The 22,696-nt window shown below is 30.8% G+C and overlaps 1 protein-coding gene across 4 annotated transcripts in view; it reads left to right on the top strand.

The window, feature by feature from the left end:
• The window catches only part of LOC135126941 (pituitary homeobox homolog Ptx1), an 87,861-nt gene that overhangs the window by 29,791 nt on the left and 35,374 nt on the right, over nt 1-22,696 (top strand). For 3 of the 4 annotated variants that reach the window (XM_064053183.1, XM_064053181.1, XM_064053184.1), the window contains exon 3: nt 15,142-15,264. The exons of the other annotated variant lie outside the window; for it this stretch is intronic. In XM_064053183.1, the coding sequence (XP_063909253.1) occupies nt 15,142-15,264 (123 nt within the window). The remainder of the gene's footprint in view (nt 1-15,141; nt 15,265-22,696) is intronic. 4 annotated transcript variants of the gene reach the window in all.

Below are 22,696 nucleotides of genomic sequence, written 5' to 3'. Positions count from 1 at the left end.
TTAATTACTCCTATAAAAATTACAAAATACAGTGCAGTTGGATTTGATTACCAATCATTCTTCAGTGTCGGATTGTGCCGCCGGGAGACCTGGAAATTTCCCGATGGGTTCCAAAACAGTCTACGTCTTTTTTTTATACAATTATTTACATTTTTCACATATCCAAGATGTTACAATTACAAATGCAATAACCATTAAATGAGAGCATCTTTTTACAGAGTAAACTCAGTGTGAAATAATAGGTTTTCGTCTGTCTGCCTGTCTGCCTGCCTGTCTGTCTGTCTGCCGTCTGTCCGAATTTTTATTAGACAGATAATCTCGGAAACTACTGAACCAGTTATCAAATTTTATATATGGATTACGAATATTGTGTAGATGGAAAAACGCTAATCAAAATTTGGCCAATCATCCCTACCAACAATTTGCAGATACTCCTGCACATGTGTTGTGTTAAGTTTTATCTTAAACATTCAGATTTGTGGAGAAAAAAATCAAAGTTGCAACATCTTACAATTTAACTTTGAAACTACAAAACCGAATGTTCTGAAATTTTGCAAACGTTTTGAAGTTATCCTAACCATGGTAAATCGTTAATCAATTTTTTTTTTCGTTTGTGGCGCTTTAAAACAATAATGACTTCATTTTAGAATTTTGACAAATAAATGTTCTTTAATTTATATTTACCAAATATAAATTTTGGTGATTCCAAAAGCATTGTTTGTTATTCCCAATCTAATTCGCATCTGAGTGACTCGGGTTTACTGTATCATTTTTTTTTAAGCAAACAGCCCAATTTTGACGTTGACTGACGTTTTATAAAATAAAAAAAGTCAATTTTTGTCGAGAAGTTTTTTTTAATGGATTTTTTAATATGTTGTGGATTTGTAAAGATTTTGACCACAATTCCAGCAGATCCATATAGAAACCGCTGACTTCCAGATTTTTACAAAAAAATAAAAAACCTCTTTAGCGTCAAAATTGGTCTGTTTTCTTAAAAAAAAAACATGTAGCACTTTATAATAAACTAAAAAACAAAATGTGGGGTGAAACGTTCCAAAACCAAACGTACTTACGAGTAATTTGACCCTTTTTTTGGTATTATATATATTAAATTTTATAGCATTGTCTAGTGTATACTCTTACATGTGTGATTCATGAATACGTGTTGACTTTTTGCACTTAGCATCCAGATTTTATAATTTAACTTTGAAATTGCAAAAACCGAATGCTGTGAAATCATGAAGATATTTTAGGATTGTTTAATGTCCTTTTCTCTGCGTTGGAGACACAAAATCAACCAAAATTCATTTTCTTTTAACCGCTGATGCTTGTAATTTGAACGTGCTAAAAGTCGAATTCGGTCGAAGTTAAGCATACATTGAGAAGTCGAACATGTCTATATTTTCCCCTTAGTTATCTGCTTTAAATATATTTCATATTTAAAGATGCAGAAGTTGCGGGGGTGTTAATTACTCCCCTTTACAAAGGTTAACAGTTATTACAAAACGAAAATCCCAAAATCTAATTTTATGGAGTAATTTTTTAAAGAATCGGAATTTGTCGGACTATACTTCAAGGGCGAGGGAAGTTTTGTCAAAATAATCTACCACGATTTTTTTATTAGCTTTATTTTTCTTGGTAGCGTCATCAAAATTCTCCGAAGACAATATATTTTTTTTCAAAACGCAAATGTCGCCGGCTGAATTGAAAAATATGAACAAATTAGAATTATAGGTCAAATGTACTTTGGCAAGTAAGATCCATTTATTATTTACTTACAAAATTCTTTATTTCATAAACCAGATCTTGACGGCACTTGACTCTAGCAAGACAGTATGGGCATAGAATCATATCTTTATGGAGGGCACTATTTTTGGTGAAATCCAAGTTTTAAATACATTTTTGAAGATACACTAAAATTTAAAACGTACGTCTCTTATACGGGATTCTACCTACTTCTGGTACAATGTCATTTCGATTCTGTGTCCACAGTTATGATTATTAGCGTCTTTAACTGCACAGTTAATCAAATTTTAGTGGATGCAAAAACATCGTTCTGAGTATAGGTATACATACATATATCAGGAATTAGTGGTTTACATATTGCCTGCCAGAACTATCTCTAGAGATTTTCGTGAATTATTGAGGCCAAAATATCAGCCGCTATTAATGGTTTTTAACTACAAGATGTCAAACATGACACGAAAATATATATAATTAGCTTGAGTCTCAGTCGCCGATTCGTCTGGTAGACTCGAGCCTAAATATTTAACACTAAGAAAAAGCGCAAATACAACCCAGTTTTAAAAATTAATATCGTAATAAATGTGAATGTAGCAAAGAAACTGTCTATACATACGTCAATAGATACTGAGACATGCGCTAAACAAAACTTCATTCCTAGACCCGTCACATCTTTGCAAAATAGTATATTATTAGCCAAGGTTGCAGAGCCAAGCATTCTAGACCGAGCGCAAATTAGAACCCGAGACGCGCAGCGTCGAGGGCTCTAAGTGCGAGGTCTAGAAGTGGCTTTGCAACCGTGGTTAATATACTATTTTTTTCACTAGTAGAAACCATAAGACAATAAACTGAAAAATAAACGTTCAATTTTTTGACGCAACGTGATTTTGTTTTGATTTCTAATCAAACTTGATCTAAATCTTCAACACAAAGAAAACCTTTTATACTTGTCGCTGAGTTAATCATTTTATCTTCTACCGTCTACCAACTACCATGCGTATACTCAAGTAATGTTTGTAGCACACATTTGTTCATTTTTTAAGAAATAATCACATCAAACATTGCGTACATAACCTCAATTTTTCTTTTTGAACCCGTGGTAGCAAAAGTTGAATTTGCTACCACTAAATGAGTCGACATTTGCATGCGTCCAGGCTGCTAGTGAAAAAATACATTTTCAGGACTCAATTAAAGTCACGCAGGACGAAATTTTTCAAATTTTGTAAACTTTTTCTCTTATGTTTGCTTTGTTTATCCACCCTACGAAACCCGCCTCAAGTTATATCAGTCTTCAGCGCCCGCACGCCATCTAAAAAGGCATTTAACAACTCCTTTCGGTTTTATCGCACACATCAGACATTCTTCTACATGACAATATTAAAAAAAGCGTCGGGGTGGCGCGACGTATCCTCCATTTTTTCCGGGATTGTTAAACACTCACACGCGGGGCTTTAAAACACTAATAACGTCACGTTTTACAGACGGCGGCGGCACACCTGACACCGTTCCTGGGGTTGATTGCAGCGTGCTAAGGGGCGGCGGAGGGTGGAGGGTTGATTCCCGCCGTCACTCTCGCGACACGTCCACTAAGCCCTTAATCTGGCCTTCCTTTCGGATTTTAGGAAGTCATTTATCAGTCACATATTAGACCGCCAGGTGGCACGCCCATAAACTAACACTTCTGAAGCGGGATCTCGGGATTATAACAAGATTACCGTTGCTTACTGTACACTTTGTGACAATTCCATCCAAAATATACAAGATTATTTTATCGAAAAATTAACTACCATTACAATGGTTTATTTACATGGGAATTGGGAGGCCCGAGTTGATGCCCTCTGTTGCGATAAAGTACGAGATTCTAAATAGTACAGAAATTTTTGTATGTACCTAGAGCATTTAAAGTCGTGAAGTATGTGTACGATTTTTTTATGATAAGCACAACATACCACAATTTTTAAAATAACGACTGAAGTATCGGTTTTTGAGATAATCCACACTATCTACTCTACTATATTGGCTTACTGAATCGATTATTATTTTAGTACGTACACTTACTGCAAGTATTTGCATGTTTTATTGATTTTTACTAAAATCTATCAACTAGAATCACTAGCAATTTTCGACATAAATTTGCAAGTTTTATAATTTCATTTTTTGCGAACACTCCGAAAATGATAAATTTTAGACGTTGTCAATAGTCCACGAAATATGTCATTTTTAAAGCCTTATATTTTTCTTAAAGAATAAAATGCCAACATAGTTGTAAAACGCGTTGGCACTCATATCTCATGGCAAAATATTTTGACGGTTACTATTATTTTTAAACTAAAATATCTTATGATTCTTCCATATTTCGACTTGTTTGACTATATATATATATATATCATGTGATTTTTTAAAATCGAGCAAGCGTCATGGCCAACTAGAGCAGAAATTTAAAAAATCACCCGATATATAGATTTTGTAGCCAACAGAAACAATACTTATTTAAGTGACAGATATCCCATTCAGTGTTTTCTATTAATTAAGGAGTTTTCATAAATAACAAAATTAAAACAGAGAAGAGTATTTACTGCAATAAATTCACTTAGAATATTACATGATGACTATACAGACCGTCACAAATGTCATATTTAATAGACAACTCAACATGTGATAAAAACCAAGTTTGATTAGATGATGAAATTTCGGAAAATATTTTACAAATTCTGTTGAAAGTTTACAGAAGTAGCTCAGTTGCGTCGCCTTAAATTTTACTTTTAAATATAGTCTCCACATTTTTTATGCGATTTTATGTACAGGCTGAGTCACTAAGCGCGCTCCTTGATATCTCATTAATTATTAGAAGTAGAAAAAAAGTCAAATACCAAAAGTGTACGGTTCTTTGAAGAGTATACCCTAAACTGATTTTCGATTATACAGAGTGTTCTGTTTTTAAGGCGTAATACACAACTTAGTTTTTTTTAAATAAAAAGCCCTATATATTTTTATATGTTTTAAATCACTTCTTCTTGAGCTTTAAAACCACAGTTTATTTTTCAAATTCCAATGCGACGTTGCCACGTTATTCCACAGAGTGTTCACAAATTTTCTTAATTACCTATTACAGTTTTCAAATATCAGTATTCAATTTTTTGCAAATAGAACACCCTTTATTTTATTATTCATCTGGTTCTATTTTTTGTTCTTTACTTTTTGTTAACTATTTTCTGTATTGAAAGCTGATAGTTACTGCGATTTTTTATTTCTTTAACAGACGCATCAACATATTGGCAGAATCAGGACAAATCATCGAGTAAGAAGCAGGTGTTCTATTTGAAAAAATTAATCTACCTATCGATGTTTGAAAATTGTAAAGTTTTAGAACTTTTTGTAAACATCTGCATATTAAAATTTGATTTAATTAACAAGGCGCGTACGTTTATTTATCCCTCCATAAAATGTTGTAAGATTTTAAAAATAACCATATTGCGATTTTTTTTTGTGAACCAAAAAATTTCATGAAAATTGGAATAACGTGGCAACGTTGCATTGGATTGACAAAAATAAATTGTAGGTATAAAGCCTAGAAAGGTCTAATGAGAATAATATAAAATTATCGGGTAGTAATACTTTACCAGAGGCGTACTTTTAAATTGTGTATTTTGCAAGCAATTTTTCATTTTTCATTTAACACTAACAGGTACGGTTATTTTATAATGGTCACTAATCCTGTTATTGTGCCGGCCAACCCTTCGTCACGAAATTTTAGTGAATGCAAAAATTATTAATCGGGAGTATATGTGATGCAATTTTTTGAAATAAAGCTCAAATTGTTACATTAGTCTGAAAGTTTTCAATTTTTTTTTGTACTAGTGGTTATTATCAAAAACGTGTTTAAAAAAATCTAAAGTTTTCTCTATCGTAAAGATTTGTCATATCGACGAACTGTAGAAACACGGTTAAAAGGATATGTTTTTAATCTAGTCATAGTTGTATTATATGACAATTTAGTGGAGAACCAAAAGTTTATAAATTGCATATATAGGATGAGTTACTAAGCGGCGGTCTTCGGCATCCCATTAATTATTAACTATAGAAGAAAAAGTTAAAAGCAAAAGTTCTATGGTTCTTTGAGGACGTATAGATAACCAGTGAAAAGCTATAGACTGCAGTTTCTACCTTCTTATGATCTCATCAGTACAGCACATTTCAGTAGTTGTCTCGTATCTAAGTTATTTACATATAAATGCCGTAAAAGCTAAAAACGAGATCTGTTTTTGAAGTGAAATATAGAAGTTAGATTTTTAATGGAACACACTATATATTTTATATACTCTGATTGACTGCGTCGTGGGCATTATAACTGTGGTTTATTTTTGAAATTCTGATGCGATGTTGCTACGTTATTCCAATTTCCTTAAAATTTTTAGCAATACAGGGAATCACAAAAAAATCGCATTCGGAGTATTTTTAAAATCTGTGTTACCATATTTTATGGAGAGGTAAATCGAGGTGCGTGCTTTGTTATGCTACCAATTAAATTAAATTTTAATATACCGAGTGTTTATAAAAAATCGATATGTTGCTGTAAAAAATAAAAAAATTGTAATATTTTTGAATTTTTACTTCCCAAGCGTAAGTTATAGAAGTATTGTAATCCAGTCCATTAGACAAATGGTTACTTTTACGCTTTCTTGACGTTTCATGACCCCTAGATTACCAAAAAATAGGTCCCCGGTTTCCGTCTGTCTGTCTGTCCGCCGTCCGTGACAATTTTTGTTAGACAGATAATTTCCGAAACTACTGATTGTTGTCAAATTTTTTATGTGTATTATGAACATCATGTAGATGGTAATACGTTAACCAAACTTTGTCTAATGATCGCAATCAACAAAGTAATGACGTCAATTCAAAATTGTACATAGTCAATGGTTTTTAAAGCATGTAAAATAACCTACCCCTAAATGTATAGTTTATTCATTAATTTAACTTAGGTATAGGGGTTCTCATAAAAAAATTAAATTCGCGAAATAAAATTTTCTGGTTTTTTGGAAAAGCTGGAAATGATTTATTGTACTTTAGGGGTAAGGGAAGTTCTGTGGAAATAACCTTCGACCAATTTTTGATAAACAACAAGCGCATTTCTTTATAAAATATTGTAATAAAGGATTTGAAAATATAACATGCAATTTTTTGTGAACCATTGCAACTGCTGAAAAATTTCGAGAAAATTTAAATAACGTGGCAAGAATTTAAAAAAGAAACTACCGTTTTAAACGCTAGAAAGAGGCCATAATGAGTGTAAATAAAATTATGTAAACTGTTCTATTGAAAAAAAAAAACTATGTTGCGTGTTATGTTGCAAAAATAGAGCATTTTGCACAGTTGAAAATAATTTTAACGCATGCTAGTCAAATAACCGTACAATTTTAGTGTCTGACAATTTTCAATAAGTACTGAGATATAGAAATGCGTGGGTAGTGACTCACCCTGTATATGACATATGCGAAAATTTTTCAACAAAAATTTGGATAATAGCAAAACGGTGGTAAAATTTGCTACATTATGATTTATGACGTTTCTGAATCCATTTTTATGTAAAAGATGCCAATGTTTCTAAGCAAACTATTTTTTGTGAATTACCTATTGGTTGTAACATTTTTTGTCTTCAATTCCGACAGTAGCTTTGAAGTAATGCGATTAATGATTGTAATGAAACACGATGTATATTTTATATGGTTTCCTCTTATGAGATTTTATTAGAAATTTAATTTTTAGCAACAAACGTCAATTAGCAAAATTTATAATCATCCCCTATTTTTTGCGTGTTTTGTTCTTTTGGTTTATGAATAACGCTTTGTGAAAACAGTTTTTTTAGTTTGAAAATACGTTTATGGCTTTGTGCAATGAAGTATAAACAATGGAATTAAAAAAGAGAAAGCTATATAACGTGCGTGCACTCTTTTATAACGCCATCTGAAAATGAAAAACTGCTGTCGAGGAGATAAAGAGGCGTTTGAATCTTTATGAGCGACTACAATAGCAGGCAAATATCTCGAGTCCAAAGTACAATAATAATTAATTTTACAGTTACGGAAAACAAGTCGTGCGTCTTACGATATTTTTATTTATTTAAATTTTAATAAAAATATACTGTTTACACTCTGCACACGAGTGCTCGTATTGTTCGTATTATTTGCTCCACGTAAATTTTGTGAAATACTTATTCTTCAAATAGTCGATGTTTGTTCTTTTAACTAAACATTGTAAACGTTCAGAAATATCTACACTAAATATTGTTATTTGAATAATTTACTTAACAACCTAATTTTTTGTCAGTTTGTTTCTCTTATTTGTTCTTTTTACAACCGTGTATATGCATTATTTAAATAATAATGCCAGATAAAATTTGAGACGCGTTTCGTTATTGTAACCTTTTAATTTCCTTTGACACAAATTTTACGTACAGACGAGTGATACACTTTTGGGTAATAAATTTAATTTGAATGTAATTTATTGGGTTTTGTATTTTCTCACAGCTCCAGAATGTGATGGCATGTCGTATCTCACATGTAAGATACAATATTTGCTTTGTTTTGGCGCCTCAGGATAACTATTTGCTCTGCAACCCCGCTTTATATACAATAGTTGAAACGTGTTATCTTCTCAAAAATGTGAACATATTGTTGCCGAATACTCAGAACAATGACTGTTACTTTTTACACAATTTTGTTGATGTCAATGTTATTATTTTGATATAATTATGAATACTTTTTTGAATGATTTGTAAAGATATTTCTTTAGTAAGAAAACATAATGTCAGTCTGTTAAATTTCAGTATTTATGACAGTTGTAGAAAAATTTGCATTGATTTCACATAGTTATTAGTTATTACCTGCTTATTAACATATATGTTTGCAAAAACACCCTCTTCAAGTAATTTCCAATATTTCATATATGAATTTTCACAAAACAAGCTGATTTTTTTCAATATTTATTTAATTTTACTTTTTATAAAAAATATGTTTTACCTTTTACTTAAAAATAACGCGCACCAACACGGATTTTTGTTTTCCAGAAATAACCACACATGTTCACGTTGTCAGTGGACTACTTGTACTAAATGTAAGAAAGACTACAATTTATAGGCCTTTATTAATTGTTTTTCCGTTCTTTGTTGCCTTATTTATTCTCTTGCATAAACTTCACATCAAAAAAATTCACTTACACTTTATTACATATTTAAGAAACGTAAGCGTATAAATATTTACGTCTTGGCGACATTGGTTTCAACAATCTATTTATAAGCCGTATAGATAAAACAATAATTAAAAATGTATGTACACGGTCTAGTGCCTGTTAAGTTTATAATGATGATAAAATTCGTTGTAGAAGAGACGATGGATTTATAGAGTATACTAAAGTCACTTAAAAGTTTGTTGCGCTGTTAAACTTAATATGAAGAGGTAAAACGACTTTGGTTGATATCGATAAAGGTAAATTGTTTACTTATTGCTGATGGTTACAACTAAACAACCTGTGTGAAATGTTTAGCTCTATTTACTTATAGAATCCGAGCTATATGTAAAGATTAGCAGACGATTAACTCTTGATTGTTTTGGCTTTACTATTAACGCTACTTTATATATAATTTATCACGAGTAGGCACAGGACGAGTTCCAACGGTCCCATGACATCCAGACAAATGGAGCTAATTAATAAATTGAAATGGTGCAAATCGTGTCGATCCACACCTGAATACACAAACTGCCATAATTATCGCCATGCTGGCAAAACTTTACCAAGTTGTGATATCATTCTTGCTATAAATCGATTAGGTTACTTTCGTTCTAAATTAACTGGAACGGAATGAAAGTTGAATAAAAAAAATGCCGAAAATTGTGGTTATCACTCCTATTTGTGTGTTCGCCATAAATCTTGCTCGTAAAACCGTCAGTAAACAGAAGGTAGTCGATGTATCTTCCAACATGTGTTAACTTTGGAACATTCAAGAAAAACTCTTGTCTGGTGACAGGCCGGTTAGCACCAATTAGTGTGGGAGGAGCGTTGACAGTGAATTATGTCGACCAAAAAATTTTTCAGCTATTTTTTAACGTAGTAATTTTTTAAAATTTTCTGTTTTGTTTCCAATTGGAGTGAAAAATGAGGGCTGAAATTTTGCTGCTTCCTATTGTATCTATTTTTACATATTTAATATTTGGTACAGAAGAGAGATATCTGTTTTCCAAATGGGTGGTCCATGGTTTTTTTCTGTTAGAAACATAATAAATTTCATTTAAGAAGTAATAACTCGTAACATTAATCAAAAGGAAATTTATGTCATTTTAAGAGAGTTGTTAACAGCTGTGATATACACGCCACCGAGAATTACTTTTGTTGTTACTGCTAAGAAATATTACGTTAACTGTTACAAACTAATTTTGACCATATATAAGTATACTTACTTGTAACAATGAACGCAAAGCTTATTTTTCTTTTGAAAAGTATAAAATATTGGAATTTAATCTTCTAAAGTCTTGACAAATATCCCTTACCTGTCAAGGCGTATTTTTCAACAATTATTTTGAGATGACGTCCTCAGCTTTTTGGACGAAGTACAAAATTTTAAGTAATTGATTAGAATTCCAAATTTAGCTATTCGGTTTTGTAAATTTCGAAGAAGTGTGTGATACAGTATTAATTTTAGTTTTTTTTTTTAATAATTCTCATGCCTGTAGTTTTTTTAAATGCAGCCTAAAAAAGAAACCCTCAAAGACTGAACAAAAACCACAATTTGCACTGTTGTTTTCGAAGAATCAAACAAACAATTAAATACCGGATTCGGCAAAATGATACAGTCACAGGTATTCCTCGAGAAGAAAAAGTTGTATAAATAAAATAATAAATAATTAAACAAGATATTAATAATATTATTATTAGTAGAACTAAGGCATTTTATTAGCTATTAAGTGTCATTTACCCAATACCTATATTACTGCAGCGATTTAAAAAAGAAAAAGAAAACACTCCTACATAAATCTATTCTTCTGACAAACATTGGATGCTACAATTATTATATTAAAGGATATTAATTTAGTTTTTTTTTTCACGAACATACTTAGCATAGATACTTAAATATAGAGGGTAACTCATTTAAACACACGCTCTTTAATATCTCATTAATTATTAGAAATAGAAGAAAAGAGGAGAGTGATCTGTTTTTAAGGCGTAAACCACAACTTAGTTTTTTGAAATAAAATACCCTATATATTTTTGGTATAAATAAAATTGAGTCTTAATATAAAAAGCATTTATGAAAAAATTCAATTTTTACAATTTTCTAATAGATACCTAAGTACTTCAGTTTTTTCAAATAGAACAATTTGTATTTTATTACTGCATCTTATTCTGTTTTTCTTCTTTTTCTTTTTTGTTAAGTACTTTCTGTATTAAAAGTTCACTGAGATTTGACTTACCGAAATGTTAAAATCATGAGGACAAAAATGAAGTAAGATGCAGAAACAAATTACATGATACTCTATTTGAAAATACTAAAATATCGGTATTTGAAATGTACAGTTAAAAAAATGTTTTAGTCTCTCTGTATATTAAAATTTTATTCATACCATGTTCATAACAAAGGGCATACTTCTGTTTATCTCTCCACATAATATTGCAACCCAGATCTTAAAAGTAACGTCATGGCAATTTTTTTGTTAACAAAATTCCAAAAAAGTGAAATTACGGGGCAACGTTTATTCGGAAATTCAGAAGTCAATTATATGTATAAAGTCAAGGAAGAGACTAGTGACAATACGTAAAAATGTATAGGGTATTCTATTAAAATAAAACTAAATTGTGTGCTATGCCTCAAAAACAAAACACTCTGTATAGTTTAAAATAATTTTAATGTAGGTATTTATGCCACTCAAAGAGTCATAGAACTTAGTCTCTGCCTTTGTTTCTATCTTTAATAATTAGTGACTCCCCCTGTATTGGTGTAATTGTATATATACAGGATGAATCGATAAGCACGACCTCTAATGAGAATTGAAAAAATTCAGAGTTGAAAAAAGTTAAGAGCAAAGTTGTGCAGCTTTTTAAGCAGCTGAAACTAAAATTATTGAACTGTACAGAGTATTCCGTGTTTGAGCCGCAATATACAACTGTTCCAGTTTATTCTAATTTTTTTGAAAATTTTTAACAATGCAGTGATTTACAAAAATCGCAAAAGGGTTATTCTTAAAATCTATAGGGCAGTATTTTGTGAATTGATAAACAAACGTATGCGCTTTGTAATAGTAATAATTAAGTGAAGCTTTAGTATTTAAAGTATTTACAAGGTGTACTATTTGAAAAACTGAAGTATGAATATTTGTAAAATTTTATATTTTTTCTATAAACACTCTGTATACTAAGACTTAATTTTATTGAACTACAACAAAGCGTATATCTTTGTTTATGTCCTTCCTAAAAAATTGCAACATATAAAAATAACCTTACTGTGTTTTATTTTTTGTGAACATTTGCAAAGAAACAAGTTCTATATGGCGTTTCAAAAATAGAACTTAAGCAGCCAACTTTATATTTGACCATTTTTAGATTTGTAATAATTAATGGGATATCGAGGATCATCGACCCTGTATATAAACGGGCATGGGTCAGTTACATGCCACGGTCAGGTCAGGCAGGTGGTCCTAATACCACTAGGCAGTTGTGTGAAAACTGCCTGAATGCTAAGGGGCAGTTGCGCGCAGCGGTCAGATATATTTGCATGCAATTTGAAGGGTTAATACCATAAACACACAGTTCTTGTCTGCTATAGTAGTTCACGTGGGTGTTAGTCACATTAAAATAAGTAAGTATTCAGAGAAATAACTATACTTTCCCACAATTGCACACCTATTTATTAGTCATCAAATACCTACATAGAGCTAAACATATTTGTATAATTGTATTGCTCTTAAATTTTGTACTAACCAATTTGTTCGTCTTGTAAAAAATAAAACAGTTAGTTGAGAATCAACTTTTTTTCGAATCTATAAGGTAGGCATTGACAACACTCATAACTCTCTAATTGCGTACAAGTGACGAACACCCATATAAACATGTAAGTGTTCCACCGTTCTTCGAGAGAAGACTTTTCAAATATGAATTGGAAGTATTTTTCTATTCATTATCATGAAATTTTTTTTAACAGACTTAAAATATTGTAATTGAAAGTTATTATTTACATAAACAAGCACATTACATAAAATTTTGCGCTCATATTAGTCACTGCAACAAATTTTAGAGTAAAACGAAGAAACATGAAGAATCCAGGCAAGAGTGAAAGATAAAATCTATATTATGAAATAATCTACCTAAAATGAATACGAAAATAAAAGGAAACACTGCTTCCAAAATAATTTTAATGAAAGGACATTTTAAAAAGGGTAAAATAACTATACAAAAATAAAAATACAAACAGTATTTATTTTTGAAAATAAAAGCATACATATTGATTTGACCTAAAAAACTATATAAAATAATAATGGGTTTTAAAGGTTACTCATGACTTTTACAGCTTCATCAAATACATGAAAAATATTTCCATGGCCAACTCTAATCTGAAAACTTTTTTATTACGCTCTAGAAATTGTAAAACATTTTTCCTAAAAAACGAAAGTAGTCAAATAACCGTTAGGAAAAAAGAGTGCGAAGACTATGAACCATAAGAAAGACGTAATAATATATAACACCTAAAATAACATTTTAAAGCAACAAAAAATTTCATGTTGAATACGCATTTTTTATATTTCTGACATTCACCAAAAAAATTGGTGGTATTTTAAAAAAAAACAATATAAACTAAGAAAGAATGTATAAGATATAAATAAATTAAAAAACAAGTGGGTTGATACAGAAAGTGCGAAACTGGACTGTTAAAAGTAAATAGTATCTAGTAGGTACTGATTCTCAGCAATATTATTTAGAGCAAAAAATGAACCCTAATAAAAGGAATGACGGGTATCTATACAGGACGGCTCAAATAAAATGAAACATATGGGCGATGTACTTAATTACGTGAAAAATGCTCGAAGCCCTATTAATTCCCTTTCTAACAGTGTTTGAATTTTTGAAGTCGGTGGATTGGTTCCTGAGAAATTGTATTATGAAAAATCAGTAAACTATAACCTCTTTTTACTTACTTGTTAAGAATATAAACGTAATAAATATTGAAAACGACTTCCATCCACCTCCATACAAATATTACGTTATACATACCCCTTGAATCAAAAATCAAGTACCTACAGCGGCGAGGGTCCCGTCTGTTTCGTTTTATTTGGGCCACCCTGTATAATATGCTCTAGTGAAATACGATTCGAAATTAAAATTTTTTTGAATGTACAATCCTAATGAATTACGACTGATGCTGAATGTGACTGCAATTATTTATAATAATTGATTTATTATTTACTTATTTTGAATCAAAATGAAACCCTAAACAACTCAAATTTTCAAGATATAAGTAGTACTAAAAATATATTCTTGCAGTTACGAACCGCACAGCTAACTGGTTGATAGATCTGAATGTGGGATAGAATGTAGTAAAATGGAAAAAAAGTCTATTTCTTGAAAAATATTTAACTTCAAAGAGGGTTTTTTGTAGGAGAATCGTAGTCAGACTATAACATGTATTGTACATATTTGTCGACATTTTTATATCTTTAAAAGATATAACTACTGGTGTAAAAATCGGATAGATTTTCGTCTTAATTACCGGAAAATTAGTGAAAATTCCACCACGAGCAAAACAAAATCAAAACGAAAAATTGCACATAATTATATCACGTTGAAAAAATACAATAGTAAACTTGCAGTGGTTTGGAATGGAGTAATATACTTGCAGAACATTACATAGTGACCGTCAGATAATTTAGTAAGTCAAAAACAAAAAGATAGTGTCAAATTGAAGTCATAAGATAAGTGCCACAGAAAGTTCAGCTGTCATAAAAACTTTACTGTGAGCGTAGATATGTTAAGAATTCGAAATATATTTTTTGCATTTTGAGTGCCTTAGCCTTTAAATTAATATCTTGTGGTAGCCAAAACAAACAAGCATTGTGTCTAATAAATAAGCCAACATGGATCTGTTCGTAAAATATTCAGTAAATTTATTCTTGAAATCACATTTCTTGTTACTCTTCCGTGCATAAAGTACACACTTACTAATTTACCTCAACTATGTAAACAAAAGTCTAGATTCTATTTTACGATTAATATTATACTTCTTGAAAATAGAACGTAGCAATGTTTTTAACCATCACATGTCCCACAGTTCGAATTCGCAAAAAGTATAATATTTTTCTTGGGTTGTTTTTTTAAGTTAGTTTTTGTGAAACCAGCGAGCAACGTGATATTACATTTCAGTTTGGGCCGAGACCGGAGATTTCCGCGACGCCCATTCCGGAATGTCTGGATCCACCACGATGGACCACCCCCAACTGCCTTTTCCTACCGCCACTAGGAACAGTCGAACGAGAGATCGGAAAGGTAATAATCAATATTTTACTTGTTACCATTCTGTAATGCTTTGTTTTGAACGCGAAATTACTTTTTAATCCGTTCCAACAAATCGAAGAAAACACCTTGTTCGACGATTTTTATTTTGAGGAAAAAAGGTAGGTTCGATTTGATCCTCTAAATCAGGGCTGCGTCCTAGATTATAAATTTTTCTCGCAATAAATTCACAAACTTAATAAATATGAAATTCACATAAAAAGGGGAAATAAGCTGTCGAATAGTCTCATTCAACCGCAATGCTTCTATAAACAAAGATTATTTTTGAATCCCGGAGCTTAGTTGTAATTACGGAAAATTTATTAGGAAAGCATGTGCTCCAGTATAAATCAGCTTATTTTGTTGTATTATTTTCTAAATAGAAAGTAAGATATTTTACGCGTACTGTAGAAGTTTTTTACGACTTTTTTTAACTCGGGAAGTTTCTCGTCTAGACGTAGACGAAGTTAGTTAATTAAAGGGATGTTTTTTCAGTGGTGGTAACAATATATTATTAAATTTAACATTTTTAAAATTGTACCATTTAATATTCGTGAAATGCATTTTTGTGTTATGTGCATTAGATACACCTCCATATTTAAAAATTTGAATATGACGTACTTATTTCTTCATATTTTTATGGACACAAGTACTTCACATGGGGCAACAAATTAAAAAAAAAAAACTTTTCTACTAGGCCACGCAATTTGTTTTTAAAATAATGATGTTGGCATTGCAGCTATTTGACCCTTCAGTTGACAGTTATTTGAGCGTAACTGTCAAACTGAAACAGGAACGCGTTGGTGCTGCCAACATCATTGTTTTAAAAATAAATTGCACGGCCTACTAGAAGAGGTTTTTTTCGACCACATGGTACACATGATGTTTAAAATAAAAATTGTAAAGTTAAATGTGCATTAAATACAAATGTTTCAAATACTTTTTACTTTCAGCTTCCACTTTTAGGAGGAGTCACTAGTGGCTCTTACAGCGTTGGCAATACATATACAGAATGTAATATGTATCTCCATTATTAACAAACATAATTTTAAATATAACTTGTCCACAACTTTTACTATCCAAACTATTATCTTTTTTTTAATGTGATGAAATTTTTGCAACACGTATTCTTTAAAAATCATTATCTCAATTATTTATGGAAATTTTGGAACGCGGTTTCCACTACTGTTTTCAGCTTATAAAACTTTAAAAATCGTACCAGAAACGTTTTCGACTTTTTCTGTTAGAAATGAGACAGCTTTGTAAACTGAAAAAAGTGTTAAAAATCGTTTTCCGAAATTTCCGTAAATAACTGAGATTTAACATTATTTAAATGTCGTAAAAACCTCTAAAACTAGTAAAGATACAAGGAAGACAATACTTTTATTTCTAGAAGTGCAGATGCTAAAATATTTTGAAAAATGAACTATTAAAAACCTTAGAAAAATATAAAATTTCTACGTAAGTACCTTATGTGTTTGTATAGTATAATAAAAACATCGATTTGTTATATTTTTTAAATTATATGAAGCAGGTTTGGCTATAAATTAAAAATATTTTAAGAATAATAATGTACAAATTACTTTTTTCGTTGCCCATTTTTCGGTGTCGTTTGTGACAGATTTGAACTAAGTATGTATATGTAGTTTTCGTTATTTAATAATAAATTAGTTTAATTAAAGACTTTTGATGAGTCGTTTATTTGGAAATTTCCTTTAATTCTTCGCAATTACGGCGTCAAAATTTATAATTCTATTTTCAGAATCTTGATTCCTACACACAAACAACTACGGAAATGATAAATCTGCAAGTTTTCCTGCTATTTTAACGGATTTCGTAAAGCTCTCTTTGACATAATTTTCATTACTTAACAGTACAATTAGAAACCCTTCAATGAACAATACAATCAAATAATAAACTCAAAAAAATCACTAAAAACTAGTGTCATGTTCGAGTATTTTTACGAAATAAAAATCGTTTTAAAAAATTAATTTTAAATTCGGTGAATATATTAAAAAAAGGAAACGTTAGTTCAGCTTGTAGAATCTACAATATCAAAAAAGTTAAAGAATGAAGTTCTACGGTTCACACAGTAAAAATTTTGTCGACTATAGAAAATGTTCCGATTTTAAGGCACAGCACATGACTCAGTTTTTTTTAATAGAACAGCCTATATATTTTTATACAGGGTGTTATTGAAAGGTACGTACAACAAAATTGACAGTTCTTGGCGAAGTCTAAGAAGTCTGAAAAATGTATTTTGTGTCATCAAAATTATAAGGAGAAAATTAACCCTTATCCAAACTTTTTAGGCGCTACTGAAGGATAAATAGGTAAAATTAATTTATTTTAATAAATCCCAGCAACTGTAACAATAAAACTTTTTTTTAAGACTAAATGTTGCTGTAGAAACGAACTTTTTATCAGAGGAGTACAACGAATTTGAACATAAATTGTAATAATTTTTATCTCTAAAAGGAGAACACTTTTACCTGAACTTTTTTTTATTTTTAGCACCCATACTTCGAGACTAATTGCCGATTTTATTTTGTACGTACCTTTCAATAACACGCTGTATATTCGAATTAGTTTCTAAGTTTTATAACCATAGCTTATTTTTGAAATTTCGATGCAACGTTGCCATATCATTCCAACTTTCTTAAATTTTTTAGTAATATAAGGGTTCACAAAAACATCACAGTAGTGCTATTTTGGGACACACTTTTAAATATGAATTTTTCAGTTTTTTCAAATAGAACATTTCTATTTTTTGTTCTTTTTCTTTCGATGTAAGGGTGTCTCAAAAAAAAGTAAACAATCTCAATAACTGTCAGCTTTAAATACAGAAAATAGTGAAAAAAAATGAAGGTAAAGCAAAACCAGAATAAGATGTAATAGAATAATGTGTTCTATTTGAAAAAACTGAAGTATCGAAATTTGAAAAATGTAACAATTGATTTTTTTATAAACACTCTGTATAAAAAGACAATCTTACTTACATCACAACAAAGCTATCTTTATTTATGTCTATATAAAATATTGTATCACAAATTTAAAAAATAATTCTATTGTGACTTTTTTGTTAACCTTTCAATTGATAAAGAATTTCAAGAAAATTAGAATAGCGTGGCAACGTCGTAATGGAATTTCAAAAATAAATTGTTGTTATAAAACCTGAGAAAAGGTCAATTAGAATATCTAAAAATATATAGGATGTTCTGTTTGGAAAAACTAAGTTGTGTGTTACCCCTAAAACACAGAACACGATATAGTTAAAAGTGGTCCTCAAAGAACCATACAACTTTCGCATTTAACTTTCTTTCTATTTCTAATAATTGGTAATGAGATATTGCGGAGCGCGCACTTGGTGCGTCACCCTGTATATACAAATTTCGTTTCCCAATAAATGTAAAATTTTTAAACAACTATTTTGAACAAACTAAAGGAAACTTTTAGAAAAATAGACTTTTTTGTAAAATACTCAATGAAAAGTTCAATGTTTGACAACGGTAAAATAGTTCATTTACTATAGTGGGATACGTTTTGCAGGCTAATGAATTGAGTTAAATAATGGCTTACTTTACAACACAAGTGTACTAATATTAGATTATCTAACTCATTTAACTCATCCCATTTGAAAGGGCACCTTGTTCAACTGGTTAGTCACAAATTAGCGTCTGTATCTAACAATTATGGATGAAAAGTAGAGATGTACCGACTGTAGGTCTGGCCGACTAATCGATTAGCCGATTGTTCGGCCAGTAAAAACCGACTAGTCGGCCGACTGTTCGGCTTTGCTAAAACCAGTTTATAAATGCGACAAATAGTGTGTTTTTTTTTATTTCTCTGACTACCTTAAAATTTTGTTCTATTTTAATGAAAGGAATAACTAAAGTTCCTTTATTTTCCAAAAAATGTCTTAAATTTGTTTGGATAATTTTAACATTTAATTTTTTTTAGTAACTCAGTACAAAAATAAAGAATAACACAATTTAGGGCCAGTTTATACAATATTTTAACTGAGATTAAGTTAAGGCCATTAGTGACGTCTGATTGGCGTAGAGTCGGTCATATGGTACTTTAACGCGGGGTTAAAAATTAAATCGCAATTAAATATTTAATTGAGGTTCTGTAAACCGGGTTTAATTGTTTTACATACTATTTTAATTTTAATAAAAAAAGCCGACCGATCGGCTGTTTAGCCGACTAGTCGCCGACTGCAGCCGACAATGAAAAACGGCCGAACAGTCGGCTTATCCAACCGGTCGGCCACTAGTCGGTACATCCCTAATGAAAAAGATAACAAATGGACATAATTTTCGTTCAGAATTACTTAAAGCTAAATTTAAATAAACAGAAAATATTAAAATTAATAATCTATTTTATCTCATACGTCTGAATGGGATATGTTAAATGCCTGTGATAATATTAATGCACTTATGATAGGTAGGTAGAATGTAAATTTTTGTTATCATAACCAAATGGCTGAAATAAGTGAAATTTAACTCACTTACGTAGGCAAAAGTCTTTCTACAATATTTATCAGAGAAACGTAGTTACGGCGTTTCGTGGAACTAAGTATTTTCTAATTTGTCAAAAAAAGATCTAATTTCAATTTTTTAAAACTCTTGACGAAACTTTAAGTGAACTTGGTACTTCTGGATGTCCAATGCAAAAAGATGTAAACATATTAGTGGTATAATTTTAAAGAAATCAATTTTTAGGAAGCACATACCCTGTCGGATAAAGATTTTTTATTTATGGCTTTACTTTCTGTAAGCTCTAAACGTCCTTTATTTATACATAATGCTTTACACAATTTTTGTTTGCGAAACATTGATATATTTATGTTATGTAATATAAATTTCCAGTTTCGCAAACAAACGAATTTTTTTAGCTTAGTCTCCATTCAGTTATGTATTTTGTTACTGTATTTATTGATATTGTAGCAAGTGAAAGAGGTCAATTTCAAGTATGTGTATGATAAGACAATTTACTTTGTTTCTAAATTATTTTAAAATTGTCAGAAGAGGCAAGAATTACATTGATTGAACATGAAGAGTGATTTATTTGGTGGCATGATAAGTAATTATTGCAATTGTGCTTAAACGTAACAGTTTCAACGCAGGAAAAAACGCGTTATCAGAACCAGAGCAATTCATGTTATCAGAAAAAACAATATCAGCCATCAGATAACTTTATTAACTTAATTTCAAAACCATCGCGTTCAGTCAATTAGTTATCGATATCAGTGAATAAAAGTGATCCGTTATAAATTTCACTGGTCGACTATACGATATTTGACAGGTGAAGATGTCGGCAAACGCCAATCGCAAAGCTGTCAGTTCCAAAATGATTGATAGAGGCGGTGCGAACTCAAAGAAAGTGTATTTTTTATATCTCTAGTTACATTTTCATCTTATCTCAAACATTGATGTACAATTCAAACAATCCTAACACTACATTTTCTGTTTGGGAGACCATCATGTATGCCACCATATTTACCGCGTCATAGCCTTAAACCTGCACTTAGACAAACAAATTTGCGAGTGCAGCCAATCAAAATCGAATTAAATATCTAATGGTGAGTGCCTCCGCACTCGCGGCCCCAAAAGAAGCAAAAATAATTGCGAAATCTTTCGATCAGGTTTTCTGCCACTTTCCGGGGCTTAGCGGCTGAATTTTTAATCAGCTTCTCAAACAGGAACCGTTTTAGATCGCTGTATTACGCTGCGGATATTTTTCCCTTTATTTTTCAAGCTGAGCCCTTCAATTTTTAGGTTTATTTAAGCTAAGTAAGAAGGGATTACGCTTTATTTTATGAGTTACAGATCACGTATTTTATAAATTGTAATTACCGATCTGGCTTAAAAAAGGTTGAAAAATTCATTAAATGGGAATCAAGTGACGGCTCGATTAAAATTTAAAACAGCACTAGCCAACGTTCAAATTTCGATGGATTTGCGAATACTGCACGTGTAATAAGAAATCGGGACGAATAATCCCACGCTTTGGAAAAAGGTCAGACACTACTTTGCTCTGCTGCATAATACATGATGCATTTTATAACAAAAAATCTATATTACATCAACCACATATCCAAACATGAACTATAAATTATAGTTATCTGAAAAATAGGCAAGTCATGATTTTTCTATTTAAATTCATTGATAGTACAGTAATTTATTGCTATTAATTATTCCTTTTATACATATTCTAAACTATGCTCTGCAATGTTACTAGCCGTCCAACGGAATCTTTGCATTACTAGAGATAGCAGAGAAGCGACAGCTTTGGCATTCATGATAGCATGATACCAATTTTAAAAGACTGTGACCCTATCTGAGAGTCACGGAGGCGAAAACTGAATTCGGTGCAAAGTGAAAATGAGCAAATGATAGTGCCCTGATCCAAAGCAGAAAAATGACGCCAAATTTAAATTTTTGTTGTACCATCGTTGTATTTACATAAGGAATTTTTAAAATAAAACATCTGTTTTGTATTTATCCACCTTCAATTTATCTTAAAAAAATTAACTAAATATATACAACTGATTGTTAATACTTTAACATACATTGTTTTTCTTTAATTGATACTGTTTTTGTAAAGATAAACTCTGCTGCAACAGCCGACGGTTGATGGCAGGGTCATTTTCGCTCAAAACTCAAATTTTCACTTCCTCGAAATTCTCTGGTAACACTCTAACTCTGTTACGAAATAAAAAAAGTAGGACAACAGTTTAGTCTTCTCATTAGTTTGAATTTAGTAATTAGTATACACAGGGTCGCTAGAATCTATGGAAACGGTTAAATATCTTCAGAACCAGTTGTACAAATCATCTGAAATTAGGTATAGGGGTGCAAGAAGTTGTGCTCTAATTATTCGTCGAGAAAAATTTTTTTTTGTTTTGTTTTCGAAGTCAACTTGATTTTTTTTAGTGACACTATCATATAATGAATGCATTTTTGAATAGAGCTTTTTTTCTGAATTCATTGATATTGTACAATCATATTTTTTTTCTGATTGAAATGACAAAATAAATTATTTTAAATAAGAATATATAAAAAAGGAAGATGATATAGTTACCTTTGAAAATAATTTTAATTTGACATGTAAGGTGTTTTTTGCAGAAATCGTGCACAATGAAAGTGAGCGTAGATAATTGTTAATGAATTATTACAGATTACGGTCACAAAAGTCGAAGTTTTACTCAAGCAGTAACATTTTCCAATAAAATTTGTTCTGGGGGAGAACCAATTTCTAAATTGACGGTTTCAAAATCCCTATGAAGATTGAATGAAACTGGAAGTGTTAAAGAACGTTAAAACCTGGCAGACCAAAAACTACTACAAATGATGACAAACAATGCTTTTAATGTCCTCTTAGATGTAACAGAAAATCCCAAAACTACGAATCTACGTTTTGT

The sequence above is a fragment of the Zophobas morio genome, unplaced genomic scaffold, assembly GCF_036711695.1.
Source record: "Zophobas morio isolate AGI-343-1 ecotype UQ-CSIRO unplaced genomic scaffold, CSIRO_AGI_Zmor_V1 ptg000011l, whole genome shotgun sequence".
Classification (NCBI taxonomy): Eukaryota; Metazoa; Arthropoda; class Insecta; order Coleoptera; family Tenebrionidae; genus Zophobas; species Zophobas morio.
The sequence above is the reverse complement of the archived record's forward strand: the minus strand, read 5'-3'. Positions and strand labels throughout refer to the sequence as shown.